Source organism: Syzygium oleosum, unplaced genomic scaffold, assembly GCF_021117445.2.
Source record: "Syzygium oleosum isolate NSW1041296 unplaced genomic scaffold, Sole_v2.1 Sole_v2.13, whole genome shotgun sequence".
Classification (NCBI taxonomy): Eukaryota; Viridiplantae; Streptophyta; class Magnoliopsida; order Myrtales; family Myrtaceae; genus Syzygium; species Syzygium oleosum.
The window spans coordinates 7,346,136-7,362,693 of record NW_026607497.1 but is presented as its reverse complement, the minus strand read 5'-3'; the positions used below and the strand labels follow the sequence as shown (position 1 = coordinate 7,362,693).

At 40.9% G+C, this 16,558-nt stretch overlaps 1 protein-coding gene across 1 annotated transcript; it reads right to left on the bottom strand.

Moving 5' to 3' along the window:
- Nucleotides 1-6,531: 6,531 nt before the first annotated feature.
- On the bottom strand, nucleotides 6,532-13,402 carry LOC115675942 (ubiquitin carboxyl-terminal hydrolase 16-like). The gene is made up of 11 exons (XM_030598759.2): nucleotides 13,031-13,402; nucleotides 10,754-11,996; nucleotides 10,576-10,664; nucleotides 9,703-9,788; nucleotides 9,461-9,623; nucleotides 9,236-9,356; nucleotides 8,943-9,100; nucleotides 8,263-8,347; nucleotides 7,956-8,168; nucleotides 7,452-7,513; nucleotides 6,532-7,370 (listed from the first exon to the last, which is right to left on the bottom strand). The coding sequence occupies exons 1-11, from the start codon at nucleotides 13,312-13,314 to the stop codon at nucleotides 6,662-6,664; spliced, it is 3,213 nt and encodes a 1,070-aa protein (XP_030454619.2). The 5' UTR covers nucleotides 13,315-13,402; the 3' UTR covers nucleotides 6,532-6,661.
- Nucleotides 13,403-16,558: the final 3,156 nt, after the last annotated feature.

Genomic DNA, 16,558 nt, shown 5'->3' with positions numbered 1-16,558 from the left:
TGAATATTTGAGGTGGTTTATTAATGTATTTTGGGGTTTGCTTTCTTAAAAAGAGCTATAACAGTTCGGATACTTGACGATACCCTATTACTTGAGTGATGTCAATGTCAAATCTTGTGACGCTTTTGAGACAACCTAGTATAATAAGAGAAACTAAACATGATGGTTTTCATGCATCCCGCTGGGGCTCCTCCCTCTGGGCGTACTGCCAAGGTTACTTCAAGTGACGTCTCGTACTCGAACATGGGTCATACAGTATTGAAATCAAACATTTAGCCACTACGTCGATCCCTTCGAAAACGCCTATTTGCAATATTTCATCAAACCAATTTTGGTGAATGTATTCAAGACTACTCTCGAATCTCGATACATAATTCGGCATTGCTCTAGGACAAAATGACATACTTTTGGGGGGAAAACGAAAGCTTTTACAAGACCAAGACCTGTAGACTGTTTGTTAAGTCTTCACATTTACACTATTTAGACACGCGGAAAGGGAACCATGATTGCATTTAGAGGGATGGAGTGGGACATTACAAATTGGAACGCACCTCCAAACACGATGATAATAGATTAGATTCACGGGTCTTGTCCAAATGAATTCAGATGAATGATTCTTGTGTCATGGTTCTACACGCAACCTTCTCAAACATTTGAACCCCAATGATTTGAATTCTGCTTGGTGTGCTTAAGAATCCCACGTTGGAATAAGATAATGGTTGTCTCAAGTTAACAAAAAAAGCACGTAACAAAATACCTACATATATATGTGTAAGTATATATGTATAAGGTAGTGAATAAAAAAAAGAAAGAAATTGGGTGGAAACTTTGCCCTTCATGACTTAGTTGTTGTTGCTTTGTTAGACAAATGTCCGCGATGCATGGGATTCTGCGGCGCACCGACGCTTCTGATGCCTTCTTGTAGTTCCAAACATCTTGGTAAAATTTTTTTAAGGTATTTTTGCAATTACTACCTTTTGGAGCGGTCTGTAAATTATGTCAGAGAGATATTAGTGGATAAAGTGCAACTATGAAACACATGAAAGGACACTAAGCTGTATTTCTTTTTTACCTTGCACTAAGCTGCATTGCCACGGTGAAAACGGGGATAAACACGAGTGAAACTTGTAAAACACGGATTAAACAATGCTCATTGAAGGAGCCTAACCCTCTCGCAAGGGATATGAGAAAAGAATGGTATTGTTTTTCATTTTCATGACGCTAGAGGTGGTAAATGGGTATTAATGGGTTGGCATATTAACATAATCGGTATTAAATGGGTCACAAATGGATCACTCAATAAGCATAAGTGAATAATAAACATGTTATTTTCATTTTTTAATGTTATGATTTTTAATTTTTTATATAATTTTTCTTTTCATTTTTATTTTCATTTTTTCTTTTTACTTCTTCCTCTGTCGGTGGCCGGCCACAGGCAAGGGGCTAGCTCACTGGAGGCCGGTAAAGCTCGAGTCTCGCCAGATCGACGAGGCTCGAAGCTCACCAAAGGCCGACGAGTAGGGGTGAGCGGTTCCAGGTTCCACCTGGAACCGGCCCTCGGGTACAAGTTCCTTATTTTTTGGAACTTAGAACCTACCCGTCAGAACTTGAAACCTGGAACCTACCCAGTCACAGGTTCCAGGGTCTAACAAGTTCTTTTTTTGTTTTATTTCATTATGAAAATGAACACAATAATATTGAATAAACTTGTCATTCACTAAAGAGAATACAAAAGACTAGTTTTCCTAACATTACGTTCAAACAAATACAATTAGAATGAGAAGTCATTGCATGAATCGATATTAGGTGTGAGCAGTCCGTATAGGTTCCATCTAGAACCTACCCATGATAATAGTCCTTATTTTTTAGAATCTAAAACCTACCTTATCACAGGTTCGAGGGTCCGTTTCAAGGTCTACCCAGATTTCACCTATATTATTAATTGAACAATTGCAGTGAATCATCACTTTTAATGATTACCATTTGCTGCTATGATCTACTGACCACAAATTATATGTAAACACACGAAGAATATTAAACATTAACAAGTCATAAAATGAAAGTTCAGACTAGTAGTTCCAGATTATACACTCATCATTTAATATTATGAAACACTGCAGGATCATGCAAAGACATTGATTAAGAAAAAACATAAAAGAAAACTCTTTTAGGTTTCAGGTTCCAGGTTCCACTTACCTAGAACCTGGAACTTACCCATCGAAACAGGTTTTCCAATTTTTGGAATCTGGAATCTATCCTGCATACCATGGAACTTGAAACCTGCAGGTTCCTACAGGTCATGTTCTCAGGTTCCAAGTTTTACCCTGGAACCATGTTCACCCTTATCGGTGAGCCTCTAGCTTTGCTGGCCTACAACGAGCTCGTCCCTCGCCTGTGGCCGGCTGTCGTCGTGGCCGGCCACCGGCGAGGGAAGAAGAAAAAATAAAAAAAAGAAAACGAAAAAGGTAAAGAAAAGAAAACAAAAATAATTAAAATATGATTTAAAAAATAAAAATAAAACTTAAAATATTTAAATATTTAAATAAGTGCATAGAGGAAAATATGATTTTTCATACTAATCAGCGGAAAATATTTTCTAGTTCATTTTCAGGTTTTAGCCAAATGTCGGAAAATATAGTCATTTTCCTGAAAATATTTTCCAGAAATGTCATATTTTCCGCGAAGCAAACGGAGTCTAAATTTTTTTTTAAATATTTGTATTGTGTGAAGATGTTTTAGCAATACAATTTTTAAAAATAATTATGAGAAATAAGCTTTCCTAGATTTAGTTAAATGGGTCGGGTATGGGTCGAGAAATTTGCTTGGCGATTAATGGGTTATAAATGGGTTAAATGGGTCAAGTTGGGTCGGACCATTTATGACCCGACCCGTTCCACCCGTTTAACAGGTTTACGTGATGCTATGGTCCTGTAAAATCCCATCAGATTAAGAACAGAGTTTTCATAATTACTGGCAAAGCATGAAGGATTTATTAGTAGAAAAAGAGTGACAGCCAACACCATAAATCCGAAAACTACTTAATTGTAGGTACGAATCAAACTTTCTCAATAAATCGATCGGATCACGCTTCATATTGGGGACATTGGTTCTAGCATTTGGGGACCTTGGAGGCTTGAAAGAATCATTCTAGTCCACCAGAAACAAAGTTCCAAAGTCTAGGATTATGACTTGGCCATACGTGTTATATTTTGAAATTCAAGCATTTCGTGAACAGATTTCAACTGCACATACGTCATGTGGAAAATAGTGGTCGCTATAATGATCGATAGACACCTTATAACACGATTCACGCAAATCCAAACTATGTCCAGCTCGTTTCTACTTGCGCAAATGGTCCCCCCTCCCCCATGCAAATTGCAAATGAGTCATGACTTTATATGGACGGACGTAACACGACCTGGTCGGACATGGGCACGAACATATCTACCGGGCTAGGCATGCCAACCCAAAGAACAGCAAGGCGTGATGTAAAAAAAGTCGAAAGGAAGATGCACGGAACATGCGCCGTCATTTCATCACTATTTCTGCCATACGCGAGTCCTTTTCATTTGTTCCTCTTTTGGCAAGTAGGCCACCCCAATTTCAAATCCTTTGTTTGTATGTGTTATCACGAGACTCTCCCCTCCGTGTCGGGAAAGCAAAGTCCCCTTTTCTTTTCTTTTCTTTCCCTGGATGATGCAAGGATGTTTCTTTAATTAGACTAGGTTTTAGTGAAATCCCAGTCGAAATTTCGATGCAGTTTCTTGAGCAGGAAAGGTTCCAGCTAGATCATCTTATTTTTCCTTGAATTGATGCGGTGAGACACGTTCGACTGAAGAGTGGTCTTTTAGGATCGGCCGATGGATGTCGCCACCACCTCCCAACTATCCTACACATTCAATCAAGGTTTGCGTCGGTGAAAAGCTTCAACGGCTCGTAGCGCCATCATCTCTCAACAATGGCTTTATGTTAATTTGACGCTCGTTGACAATTATCTGATCAATTGCCAATTCCAGTGTAGCCCTTTTTTTCATTTGATGTTGGGCTATGTTTTCCTCCGCATTACATGTCCAATCGGTAAATCAGGAGGTGTGGAATAACTTGCGTGACAAATTTAACTCGTTATAAATATGGGGTGGTTTCTATGTTCTTAACCCACCAACCAGAAGACGAAGAATGAGAATTGAGGAAGACATGAACTTTTACTTTTCTATGTACCTATAGCTGTTGTGTAACTTGATTTTGTTAAGAACATACGTGTCATTTGCCTCCGCAAAAAAAGTAAAAGAAGACGCACATCAGTATAGAAATGGACCAAACCAACACAGTGAAGGACTCAATTATACTAATATGATAAGTTTTAAGACTTAATTGCACTTTTTGCAAGTTTCATGACACAATTGCACTTTGGTGATAGGTTTTAGGACTTCTAGTACACTTGTGTTGACATTGCATGAGTCATCCTAGATGCAGAAGTTTCCTGCAATTGGGCTGGTCATTCATATGTATGCAGGCGTGATGGATATGTTCGACCTCACATTATTGAATTGGCCAGTCCATTCAAATAATGCACATAGATCTAGAACTATGGCTTCGTGCAGGAATTGACCATTCCATGTCCATTCTCCATCTAGATCGAGTCAAAGGCAAGGCATCATTCGCACATGGAGGGCTTGAATCTCCCCTTCGGAAGCAAAGAAGAGAAGAAATTCCAGAGTCCTCCAAGGCAGGCCATGGCGTTCTTTTCAGATTTCAGATCCACCATCCCAATTTGGCAGCAGACTAGGAAGTTCTTCACGTGCCTGCATGGCCCGTTCTACGTAGTAGGTAGGGCACTACCTACTCATGAGCGTCCCTGGTGCAATCCCCAGAGATTTCCATGACTTGTCGGGATATTACCAAAAAAGTCATAAATTTATTACATTTATGCTAATTCAGTCATGAACTATTCAATTGTGCCAATTCAATTATAAACCTTTTAATTGTGCAAATTTGCCAATTTAGTTTGGCCGAAAATTGCTAACTATAAGATGTGACCAAAGCTAACATGGACAAATCAAATTTTTATGAAATATTTTTTAATATTTTTTTTTCTTTTTCTTTATACTTCCTCCTTCGCTGGTCACTGGGCCTTGGCAATGGTTGGCAACCAGCCACAAGCAAGGGCTGACCTTGCCAACTTAGGGCACGGCTCGCCCTCGTTGTCCTCGGGCGAGTTTCAAGCTCACCGGGATCTACAAGCTCAACCTTGCCCGGATCTAGAGAGGCTCGGGCTTGCCAAGATTGGGTAAGGTTGAGCCTCGTCGACCCTCGCCGGCCCTCTCCTGCGGCGAACCGGTAACAGTCACCGAGGCCCAACGACTAGCAGAGGAAGAAGGAAAAAGAAAAGGAAAGAAAATAATAAAATAAAATAATTATCAAAAAATTATCCACATCAACGTCAATCGTGCCACGTAGCTATCCATGTCAGCAATTTGCGGCTAAAATTGGTTGGAATGATTAAATTGATAAATTATCAAAAGATTTAGGATTCAATTGACACAATTGAAAGGTAGTGCAATAGGTTTAAAACTTTTTTGGTAATTTTCCTCAGTTTGTTGCTTCGTCTTCCTTGAGAAGCACGGAGCTAATATGCTTTCGGCGATCACTAAGAATGCCACACTCATGGGGGGATCGATTGAGATGCTCAAGGAGGAGGCCCGTCCCGCGCACGCATTTGTTTGGACGAAGAGAAAGGTGCGAAGTTAGCTGTGGTTTGGTTTGGTGGTGGTTGGACCGGTCCACCTTATCAACTATCCTACTTGGCCGTCCCTTCTTTTGACTTCTTTTTTCCAATCTTTTCTCGGTATCCGTCTTAACGTTGGCTACTTGCGCAAACAGCTAAAAAGTCCGACACCTCCTACCAATCGGATGGAGTCGCAGATCGAGACATGAAACCAGAAGTGGGTCGTCATGTACTAGAGGAAATTTTCCCTTATTGATCTGTACAGGTTCTTGCACAATGCATCTTAACTTTGGTACGCTGTAGCAATGGTCGCAACCGCGGTAATTCTAACTTTTAATCTCGACCGACATCACCGGTAACAGCCTAATTAAGGTTAACCTCAATCAATCTCAACGTCAGTTCGGGCATCACGACACAATCAGTTTGGACGAGCAAGGTACTTGCGTAACTCTTTTCATACTCCTAAGACCAATCTTAGCCCGACGGTGGAACCCATCAGAAGAATGAGACCGATGGTTCAGATCAATGGGTAATTACCAAGAAATTTCAATCTGGGGGTACCCAAAAGACTTCATGGACCAAGCCAGTCAAAGAACTCAAAATCATAATGAAGTCGCTAAAATTGACCAAATCTTTAAGAGCAGACAGCACCTGCTCGCAATTAACTCCACATATTATCCGCCATTTCCGTACAGATTCGTTATCGTGAGCAAAGCTCCTCTATGCACTATCTTGATCTCATGATCTTCCCAGTTTCAAAATCGAAACAGATTATCCGAAAAGAAAGTGAGCTGCAAAAGGCCAAGTAATGCAAAATGGTGATTTACTCATATTTACCGACACATGACCAGCCAAAAGGATTACAATTTGAGATGAACCTTCCCCAGAACTTTTATTTACCCACCCTCTATCTTGGTTCCTAAGTAATTAAAAGGTTTAATCCGTTCTTTCTCTTGCAGATCTTCTCAAAGAGACACCGTTTTTCACATCATAAGAGCCGTTCGACCAGGCAAATCTCTCCGAGTCAGTCTCTCTACGTCTACTACTACTACTACTGCGATGACTACTACTATTGCTAATTTCTAACTCCCTACGCCACTTAGTAATGTCCGAGTTCAAAAATTCATCGCCTCTCAGACCGGAATCCAAACCGTCTCTTTGAGATGGGCTCGTTTCAGCAAAACCTGAAGCATGTCTTTCTGGATTGGCCAGGGGTGAGTGCCTTGAATAAAGGGGAGAGGAAGAAGAAGATGAAGTGTCAGAATCAGAGGAGTTCCTCCAAGAGCTGCTCCAACCTCGCTCACCGAATATATAATCTGAAAGGTCGTCTGCGCTGGCAGAATCTCGGGTCCCATCTGTACTGCAAGATCCTTCATCTGAAGTGTTACTGAATAGGGAAGAATTGTCGCTTGAAGAATCTTCTTCCAGTATCCTTTGCAACCGATGGAACTTTGAATAGAAGGATTCAATAGTAGCTGAACCATCTGAAGACATTGAATTGGGGAAAATATTGCTGGAAAATCTTCCCGGTGGCTTAATGCTCAATGCAGCAATTTTCCCACTGTTTCTGGCAAGTACTGCTTTATGTTTTGGGTCCGCAGATATTAATTTGTCCCTTATCGATCTGGGGGCCCGGGGAGAGCACCTATATAATGTCAACAATTCAACTAATTCAGTGATGCGCCGCTACCATTACTGATCATCAAATGCATATAGAAGTTATTACCTAGCATAGAGTAGCATGTATGCCCCCATTGAGGGGACGCTCTCAAGTTCCATGGGTGTTACCTATTCAAGAAAAATCAAAGTGCAGCTAAAACATCAGTTTCAGTACCCTTTACATTCTGCTATATGCAAATAAGTTCAGCAAACAGAATAAGCAAATAAACTAATATGATAAAGCTCATACAGAGTAACAATTAGCTACTAAAACCATCAAGAAGCTCTGCTCTGGTCAAAGGGCGGGCAATTGGTGAAAGCAACTACAAGAAATCTTAAATAATTGTGGCAAAGTGGCCGTGCACCATGCACATGTACATTTCTAAATGGTTAAAAGCACTGGATTTTATGTCAAGGACAATTGAATATGCAGATATTAAGTAAAAAGGTCAGGACATTCAGGAACGTAGTCAAATGCAACTTGCAAGAATCAATGGGAATTAGCTAAATGAAAAGGTAACATACAATAACAAAATGTTAAATTCTCAAGAGCAACAATGCATGAACATACCGTTTTATCATCAATCTTGAACCACTTGTTTTGAGGATTCTTAACATAGCACACATAATGACCAGAAAATGCAGCATTCTCGACATCCAAGTGGACTATAACTCCAAACAGTCTGTATATAGGCGATTTGTCACTAGTTCCACTCATATAAGGAGCCAAGTTGAGGATCTCTGGGAACTGAATCAATTTGTTGAGCTTTCCAAATTTTCCAGACTGTTATCGAAGAAAGGGGTCAGTTTTTCACAGGAGTAGACCCAAGAAAATACACCAGTTGAAAGTATCATCAGTATGATTGATCAATTTTTACCTGATACCGTTTTAATGCAATAGTAAGCACATTTGGAGCTTCCAATATTTTCAATCTCTTTCTGGCCTTCTCATAGGATTTACACCTGAGTGAATTTTAACATTAACAAGGTGAGTACAATCCCCAAAACCTGCTATGCAGATGCAAAAAAGTACTAATGAAATTAGACGAAGTGCCCGTATCACTGTAGAGCATAAATGGATGAGATCGAATTTGAGCAGACTTATACAACGAAACAGTACTACATGCCCGTGGGCATTTTAAACAGGGATTAACAACATTAGAGGCAAATAGCAGCACACTTGCAAGTGCGCTCTAAGGCCAGAGCATACAAGCACATCAGCTCAAGGTCGATACACATAGAAAGAATATCCTACAAAGACCATGATGCTTAGAGTTTTTGTAAGTAGTAACCGATACAATCCCCCGTCAATCAATTCATCATACCTTTCTTATTGATAGAGTTAATGGCATCTTCATATTCAGATGCAGAGCCAAAATGCAAGACTCATTTCATCTTCTTGTGGATAAACCAAAACTACAATTTGTAAAAGAGGGAATACTCTTCCTAACAAGATCTATTTGTCCCCTAGTACACTATCCACTACTACGAATATTGACAAAAATTACGTCGTCAAGACTGTTCTCATGAGCTAATAAAAGAAATAAACATAACCAACCTGCTGCAATGATACTTGTTTTTTCCATCCAGAGTCTCATTTTCGGTAAACCGATGAAGAGCTTGTTCCAAGGTTCCAATATCTCCCTCTATCTCAACAGTTAGATCCATCATTCTTTCATGCCGCTCAGATTTTACATGACACTTGGTGCATCTTATCTGTAGTTAACAAAGTTTAAACCGTATAAGGACTTTCGCATATATGATGCAGAGAAAAGTAAGTACTTCAATGGCTATTCTTCAAAAAGAGAAAGAAATGCAAGGAAAATCTTGGTGAAAAGCGCATCACCCCACCTTTGACCGAAGATAGCCACCAAATGTCAATCCCATCAGAGTGGTTTCCTCTTCTGAAGAACTAGACCCCATCTCCACAGATTTCACAAGACAAATTGACTGCATCGCATCAATGGCGCACCTGACAAAATAAACTTGCTAAAGGAGCTAGGCCAAAAAGAAAGAACTTTGACATAGGAACAAGATGAGAATTTTCAGATATAGAGTGGACTTTTTCAATAATACCTTAAAAATTCATGGGCGTCTTCCTCTCTCCCATTATGAAGCTGGCTTCCAATTTTATGTAATTGGGATATTATCCTAATTGGAGAAATTGCTGAGGTCCCTTCTTTAGCCTTTTGAATCAAGCTCTCAAATTCACACATGAAACACCACTCCTTCTTTGGACCTGACACAGTGAGGCAGTAATTAGTATCGAAATTTTCAACCAATCACACATGCCAATGGACAATGTCTCAGTAACTTACAAAGTTTTGAATGAAGTCCCCGAAGAAAATATGCAGTGAGAGGAGGAGTAAAAGCCAGGCATTGCAACACGGCGTTAGCATAACAACTGCAGAAAACAACAAACAAAATAGGCTACTTAAAGCATCGGTTGAAATTCTTACTATGGGAATTTAAAAAAAAAGAGGAACTCGATGAAACTCAGCCCTTTCAGAACAGTGTAATTGTCAGCAAGAATCATTATTTATTGAGACGACAAGCACATACAGATGCTATTACAATAATACAAGACGCCAGATGGTGACACCATAACAAATGAATACCAAATAGGACATAGGCATGCTTATGTCACAAGCACATGAATGGACATATTCATTATGAGGAGTGCACTGAAAGATAACTGTTCCAACTATGCTAAAAATTTAGAACTTTTAAGCAAAAGAGGAGCATGAGTGCAACATATATGCATATTAATATGTTATTTTGGTGAGATTATAATGTCTTTTAATTTCTTCACAAACTGAGTTCAAGAACATAAAAGAATTATCTGGATGAGCAAATCCAATCAAATCTCTCGCTTAGCTTATCTCAAGATGCACAAAAACAAATAAAGCCTTAAGATCTGCAAAATGAGAATGTCAATATAGAGACACGTGAACGCAAACTCACCAGAAAATGGATACTATTAGAATGTGTAAGACATACATCTAATATACACCCGTATAGAAGAATTATCCTCCTCCAAAAGTCGTTCAAAGACATGTTTTGTGATTCATGATCAAAGTAACTGGTAGTTGCTACATCAACATACAGAACCAAATCTAACACATAGCTTCGAAAATTGTTATTGATTTATAAGTTTAGTTTCTATAAAATTATGAATCTTTTCAACTGACCTGTTCCCACAATTCACAAGACCGCATGGGAGCAATTCCACTTCTTTCCATGTATAAAGCTTGACAAAAAGATCATAAGGAAAGAGCCCCTGCAAAGTAAAAGAAATGTAAATGCAACTTGTGGCAGCAATAACTGATATCCACAATAAGTAAAAGCAATTCATAATTATTGTCGAACCTTGTCATTGTATTTTCCAGATGTATCACTTCCATCTCCTGCCAGATACCGTTTGGACAACACAGATCCTTTCGATTGGTCTCCGGTAGTATCGATAGATGACTTTACATTTTGCAAAGCCTTTAAAGAACAAGCTGCCGACTGAGAGGGTAAAGCAACGCTGTGTTGAACTTTGTCACTTTCAGTCATATTGACAGGTGGAATCGGATGCCCAACACCAATGTTGGTGGCATCCCTTCTGGAAGTATGTTCCTGTCTGAAAGGAGCCCCATCAGATACGAAAGTGGTCTCGTCATCCCCGATACGACTAGATCTCTCACAGTTCAAAGATGGAGGTTTGCTAGCACTCAAACCGCCTTTTACCACTTTCCCCAACAATGTAGGTTCCTTGTCAAATTTGTTCTGAGGAAGAGCATCACGAGACATGAAGCGTTCTTCTTCGAAGCCTTTGCTACGCGAGACCTGTTCATTACTCTGGAACTTACTAAAGGAGGGAAGCATGTGAGATTGAGAACCAGATGCTTCGCTCAAATTCGCATTATTAAGCTTGGGCGGCAGGGAACTATCTGAGATGATAGTTTGCTTCTCAGCGGGAACCACAACACTCTGCCAAAAATTAGAAGAGTTCACAGATGGCTCAACCATCTGATCACTAGGCCTCTTGATACTTTCACTTTTTAAATCACATTGTTCTTGTGCATCATTGCAGCCAGGCTTCTTATTTGACTCGTCCAAACTAGCATAGCCACGGACCGAACCAACTAAACTTGCAAATTTTGGAGATGGTGGCTTAGCATCATCTCTAGAGTCATCACATGTAGTGCCAGGCATGTTCCGTCCAACATTAGATGATCTATTCTCATCTGAACTCCCGGAATCGTTTGAACCAACACTTTCACGTATTGAAGCATCATCAGATAATTCATTACTGGCAGTGGAGCCAGAGAATCCAGAAAATTTGGCACTTGAAGATTCAGAATGATAACTTTCTGACTCAACTTTGATATTGCTATTTTTCTCAGGCGTTGTGCTTGAAGAGCAGTTACTGTCCGCCGATGTTGGTTCATCAACAAAACCTTCAGTAGATTTTGCAGCATCCCCAAATGCATTCCCAAGTGTATTGCCATAATCTACATCTTCCTCAAATTCTGTGACCTTTTGACTATAGTCATTCCCAGAGTCGGGAGGGTGGCATTCTTCCCTATGACCTTGTCGCCAGTGAATGATTTGACACTTACCAGAACTGAAAGAAGGCAAATCAAACACATGTTACGACTATGAGGAAGAACTCTCCATAGATAAGATATTTCAAAGAATTGCAGGCGCATTCCCGCAGACTAGAAAATATATTTTCAAATAAAATTTAATAAAGATGGATATACCACTATCATCTCTAGTTGGCAACATGAAGAAAGTTTCCACTTTCTGATGACAAAATCTTGACCAACTAAAACAAAAAATTGGGAATACAATTTCTATAAGCAGCACTAAATAAAGTAGTTGTGGCTACAGAAAACACCGCCCATGAGGGCATACCAAGGAACTCTGTCTAAAGTCAGCTTATAATCTGCCTATTGATATCAGCATGAACCAGCAAAACATAAATATCCATAAATTCTAGCTAAAACCAAAAAATTAGCGATAGAATTTCTTGAAGCGGCACTAAAGTAGCTGTGGCTACAAAAAAACACCACCCCTCGATGAGAGGTCTAAAGGCAGCTTCTACTCTGCCTATTGATATCAGCATGAACCAGCAAAAAAATAAATATCTTACAAATAAGAAGATACCCACGAAATCCACATAATTCCAAAACTTGTAGCATGTTAAATTGGACATGAAGCATGCAAAATTTATACTACGCAAGATTGCCTCTGCACACTGCAGGCTTCACATATGAACATACGATGGATTTCTTGCCCATTAAACGCCGCATGGCAACAAATAAAACTCGCTGGCAGATGAACCTTCTTCTCTGCATTTTTTGCAGATCTAATTATTGAGCCAAAATACGATCAAAGAAGAAATCTCTATCTGCACAAAGTTCACAACTTCAAAACCATTCTTGATGGGAAAGAGGAAAAATTCGTTTAACTCCAACAGCAATTTGTGCATATATGCCATATTTCGAGCCCTAAATAAGCGGAACAAAATCTTGCACATTTCGAAACCTAATATCAAGGTCAAAAGTATTCCCAACAAAAATCAAACCCGTGCCCAACAACCGGAAAGAAGAAAAAAAACAAACACCACGCAGACAAGATTACAAATTGACCCACCAGTATCGAACCGACTTGCAGCGAGCGCACCGGGTGGTGGTGGGGGAATAGCAGATGGCGCACTGATAGCCCCGGGGGGCCGCGAACGCCCCGTACCCGACGGAGGCCTCGAGCTCGGCCCTCGCGGCCTCCTCCGAGGCCAGCACGAGCAGCCGCTTGATCTCGCGGCTCCGCTCCACCGACTGCCGCCACTTCCTCCGGATCAAGAACCCGATCAGCGGGACCACCCAGCAGGCGCAGAGGGCGAGCCCCTGGGCGAGCCCTAGATCCCGCACCGCCACCATCTATCGCCCTCACCCCGCACCGATAGCGCATGCGGCGAAACCCCGAAGCCCCAGCCCCCTAATCGCGCGGAAACGCATGGGTTCTCCCCCACCCGCCCCCGCCCCCGCGAATCGCCCCCCAAAATCCAGCGAGCGAGCGAGCAAGCCGGGCGCCGATCAATGCCGAGGAGCGACGCGGGACGGCGGGGATCGAATTCGGAGGAGATTCGCAGCAATGCTTTTGGGCCTCGTCTTCGCGAGCTGAAGAAGGAGGAGGAGGAGGGGAAGTGAGAGGCTCGCAAGTCCCAAGCTGAGGTTCGCGGATTCGGACAGAGGAGAGAGAAAAAACTCGCTGCGGAAGTCGAGAATTTTAGGGATTTTCTGAGGCTGTTCGTTTTCCAGGGAGAGAGAGAGAGAGTGAGAGAGAGAGAGAGATAGAGACGGAGGGAGAAGAGAAGTCCGTGTGAAGGCGGAGAGAATAATTTCCGTTCCGGTAAACAAAAATCGAAATATTTCCTTTATTATTATTGTTATTATTGTTGTTTTCTTGCTTTTCCCTATTTTCGGGTACGCTTTTTTGATTTATATTCGGGACGTTATAAGCTAGGAAGCATGGACACTCCCGGGGGCCTCCGCGCGACACGCGTCCGACACTCTTTATTTATTTATTTGTGATTTTGAATCAAATTAATTTAATTGAAATATTCATAAAAATAATAATTTATTGTATATATAAATATATATTAAATATACAACGTGTCGAATTTTTCTATTTTTTGAGAAATAACGTGTCGACATGTCGTGCGTTGGTGCCACTTAGTAAGCAATCGCGGGGCGAGGGGAAAGGAATTTTTCGGGCCGTGGAATTCCTCATGGGCCGGTCAGCTCCGGTTCGTTTGGACCGGCAATTTGTCGTTTCTCGTTTCGATTTTTCTTCTTCTTTTTTTTCTCTTTCCCGGGCAATTTTTCTTCCCTTCCCTCGCTTTTGAGAACGGGAAAATCAACTAAATAGCCATGATTCCTAATTTTCTTTTTGTTTTTTTGAGTTAATACCACGAAAAACCTCGAATTGGTACACTTGTGACAAATTTATACTAAATCGGTACATCTGTGACAAATTTACCATAAATTAATTTTTTTACCACAAAAAACCTTAAACCGGTACATTTGTGATAAATTTACCTTCTGTTAAATTGGATTGATACTACGAAAAATCACAAGTTGGTACACATGTGACAAATGGAGGGTAAAACCCCAAACTGATACATCCGTCAACTGTTACGTGTCATCCAACTCAAAAATTCGACGGTAAAATTTAATAGAAACTAACGGAGGGTAAAATTGTCACAAGTGTATTAATTTGAGATTTTCGGTGGTCAAAAAATCAGTTTAAGATAAATTTGTCATAAATACATCTGTTTGAGATTTTTGGTGGCATTAATCCTTTTTTTTTTCCTCCTATTTTTTTCCCTCTGTTATAAATGTAGTTTTAAAGTTGGCGAGCGAAAGAGGATGGGATTTAGCATCGCCTCTTTGCGTCCTCGGGGCGAAACGATGTGGTTTCGTCGATTCGTTAGATGGGATAATCAGAGTTAAATTTTTTAGAAATCACGACTTTTCCCGTTGAAGTCGTGAGTTAGGGATACAAAAGAAAGCGAGTTGGATGATACGAAGAACTTCAATTTTGTTCTTTTTTAAATCGCGGGTTGTCCTATTTTTATTTGAAAGAATGTCATTGCTGGAGAGCAAAAAGATGGCCACTCGCAATCATCATTTGCATGCTTAAAGGAAGATGATCTGATTACAGGGAAATGATTCGAGTCTGCTTTTCAAGAAATTTGAGTTTTCGGGGGTGTTTGGTTGGGCTTTGTGAAGGAGCTTTGAGCCTCCAAAGCCCTTTGGGAGAATTATGGAGTGTTTGGCAAATTATTTTTGGGACTCTTTGGCCAAATGTTGGCCTTCTCAAGGCTGAAGCTCAAGGCACCCTCAGCATTCTCGGAATGCTAATACCCAAATTAATGAAAATATGTTAATTGCCTTTTTTGCCCTTAAAATTTGTCTAAAAGCCCACTTTTGCCCCTCGTGTGTACTGTTCATCTTCTTCTTCGTGAGGTGGCCGGCAAGGGGAGGCCGGCGAGGCGGCCTGGCCCGGATCGGGCCAAGAAGAGGCCGGCGGCCATCGCCCGAGGCCGGCGACCCTCGGTGAGGGTCACGGGACCCAGGCGGCTGCCGCCTAGGTCGCGCGACCCAGGCGACGGCCGCCTGAGGTCTCGCGACATAGGCGGCCGCTTGGGTCCCGCGACCTCGCCGAGGGTCGCCCGGCCTCGGGCGATGGCCCCAGATCTGGCCCGCCGGCGGTCGCCCGACCTCAGGCGACGGTCGCCGGCGCCAGATCTGGCTCGCCGGCGGCCGGCCGGCGCCGACTCCGGCGAAGGGTAAGTTAGGTTTTTTTATTCCCAAAGTCCATTTGCAAAAAAAATTCACTAAACACTATATTTTGGCCAAAGTAGCTTTACAAAATATTTTTACCAAACACCATTTGCATTTCCCCAATGGGCTTTCACCCAAAGGTATTTGCATTCCCCCAAGTAGCATTTTCAAAGTTGAACCAAACAGGCCATTCTTCGGCGTAGAATAGCCATATTTTCATCCTCAAATTAAATGGCTCATTCGGTAAATATGATCGAGCTTTACGTTTTGAAAACTTAGAGTTACCGTGCATTTGACTTATTATCCAATAAATTTTTCTTACTAGTAATCGAACTACAACACATTCGGTAAAATTTTGTTAAGGAAACTGATAATCTGATAATATATATAATAATGTTAGATTTAACATAATATTTCAATCGATGTCGTACGATGATAAACACTACGAACAAAATTTAGGGTTGGCAAACGCGTGAATGCATGAATTTGCATGGTCATGCACGAATGCTAAATGCAACGTGCATTCAAAAATCAAAATACTCTAGGGCTAGCTATCGAGATCAACGGGAGCAATGGCTATATCAATTATTACATAACTAGAGCTGCATGATGGAGATTGACTCGTCGTGTACTTCACTTGACCTATTCAGTCAAATATCTCCGTAGCAACATGATTCTACCTATATTCTGTTTATTCACTTAATAATTACCTAGCCAAATTATTATAATTCGATCACGTTTTTTTTTTCTCGAGGTGCATCGATGATCGCGACCGCTAGTGAGTTACCAAAAAAGAGTAAATTTTCACATAAGTGGAGGAAGACATCATGTGAAA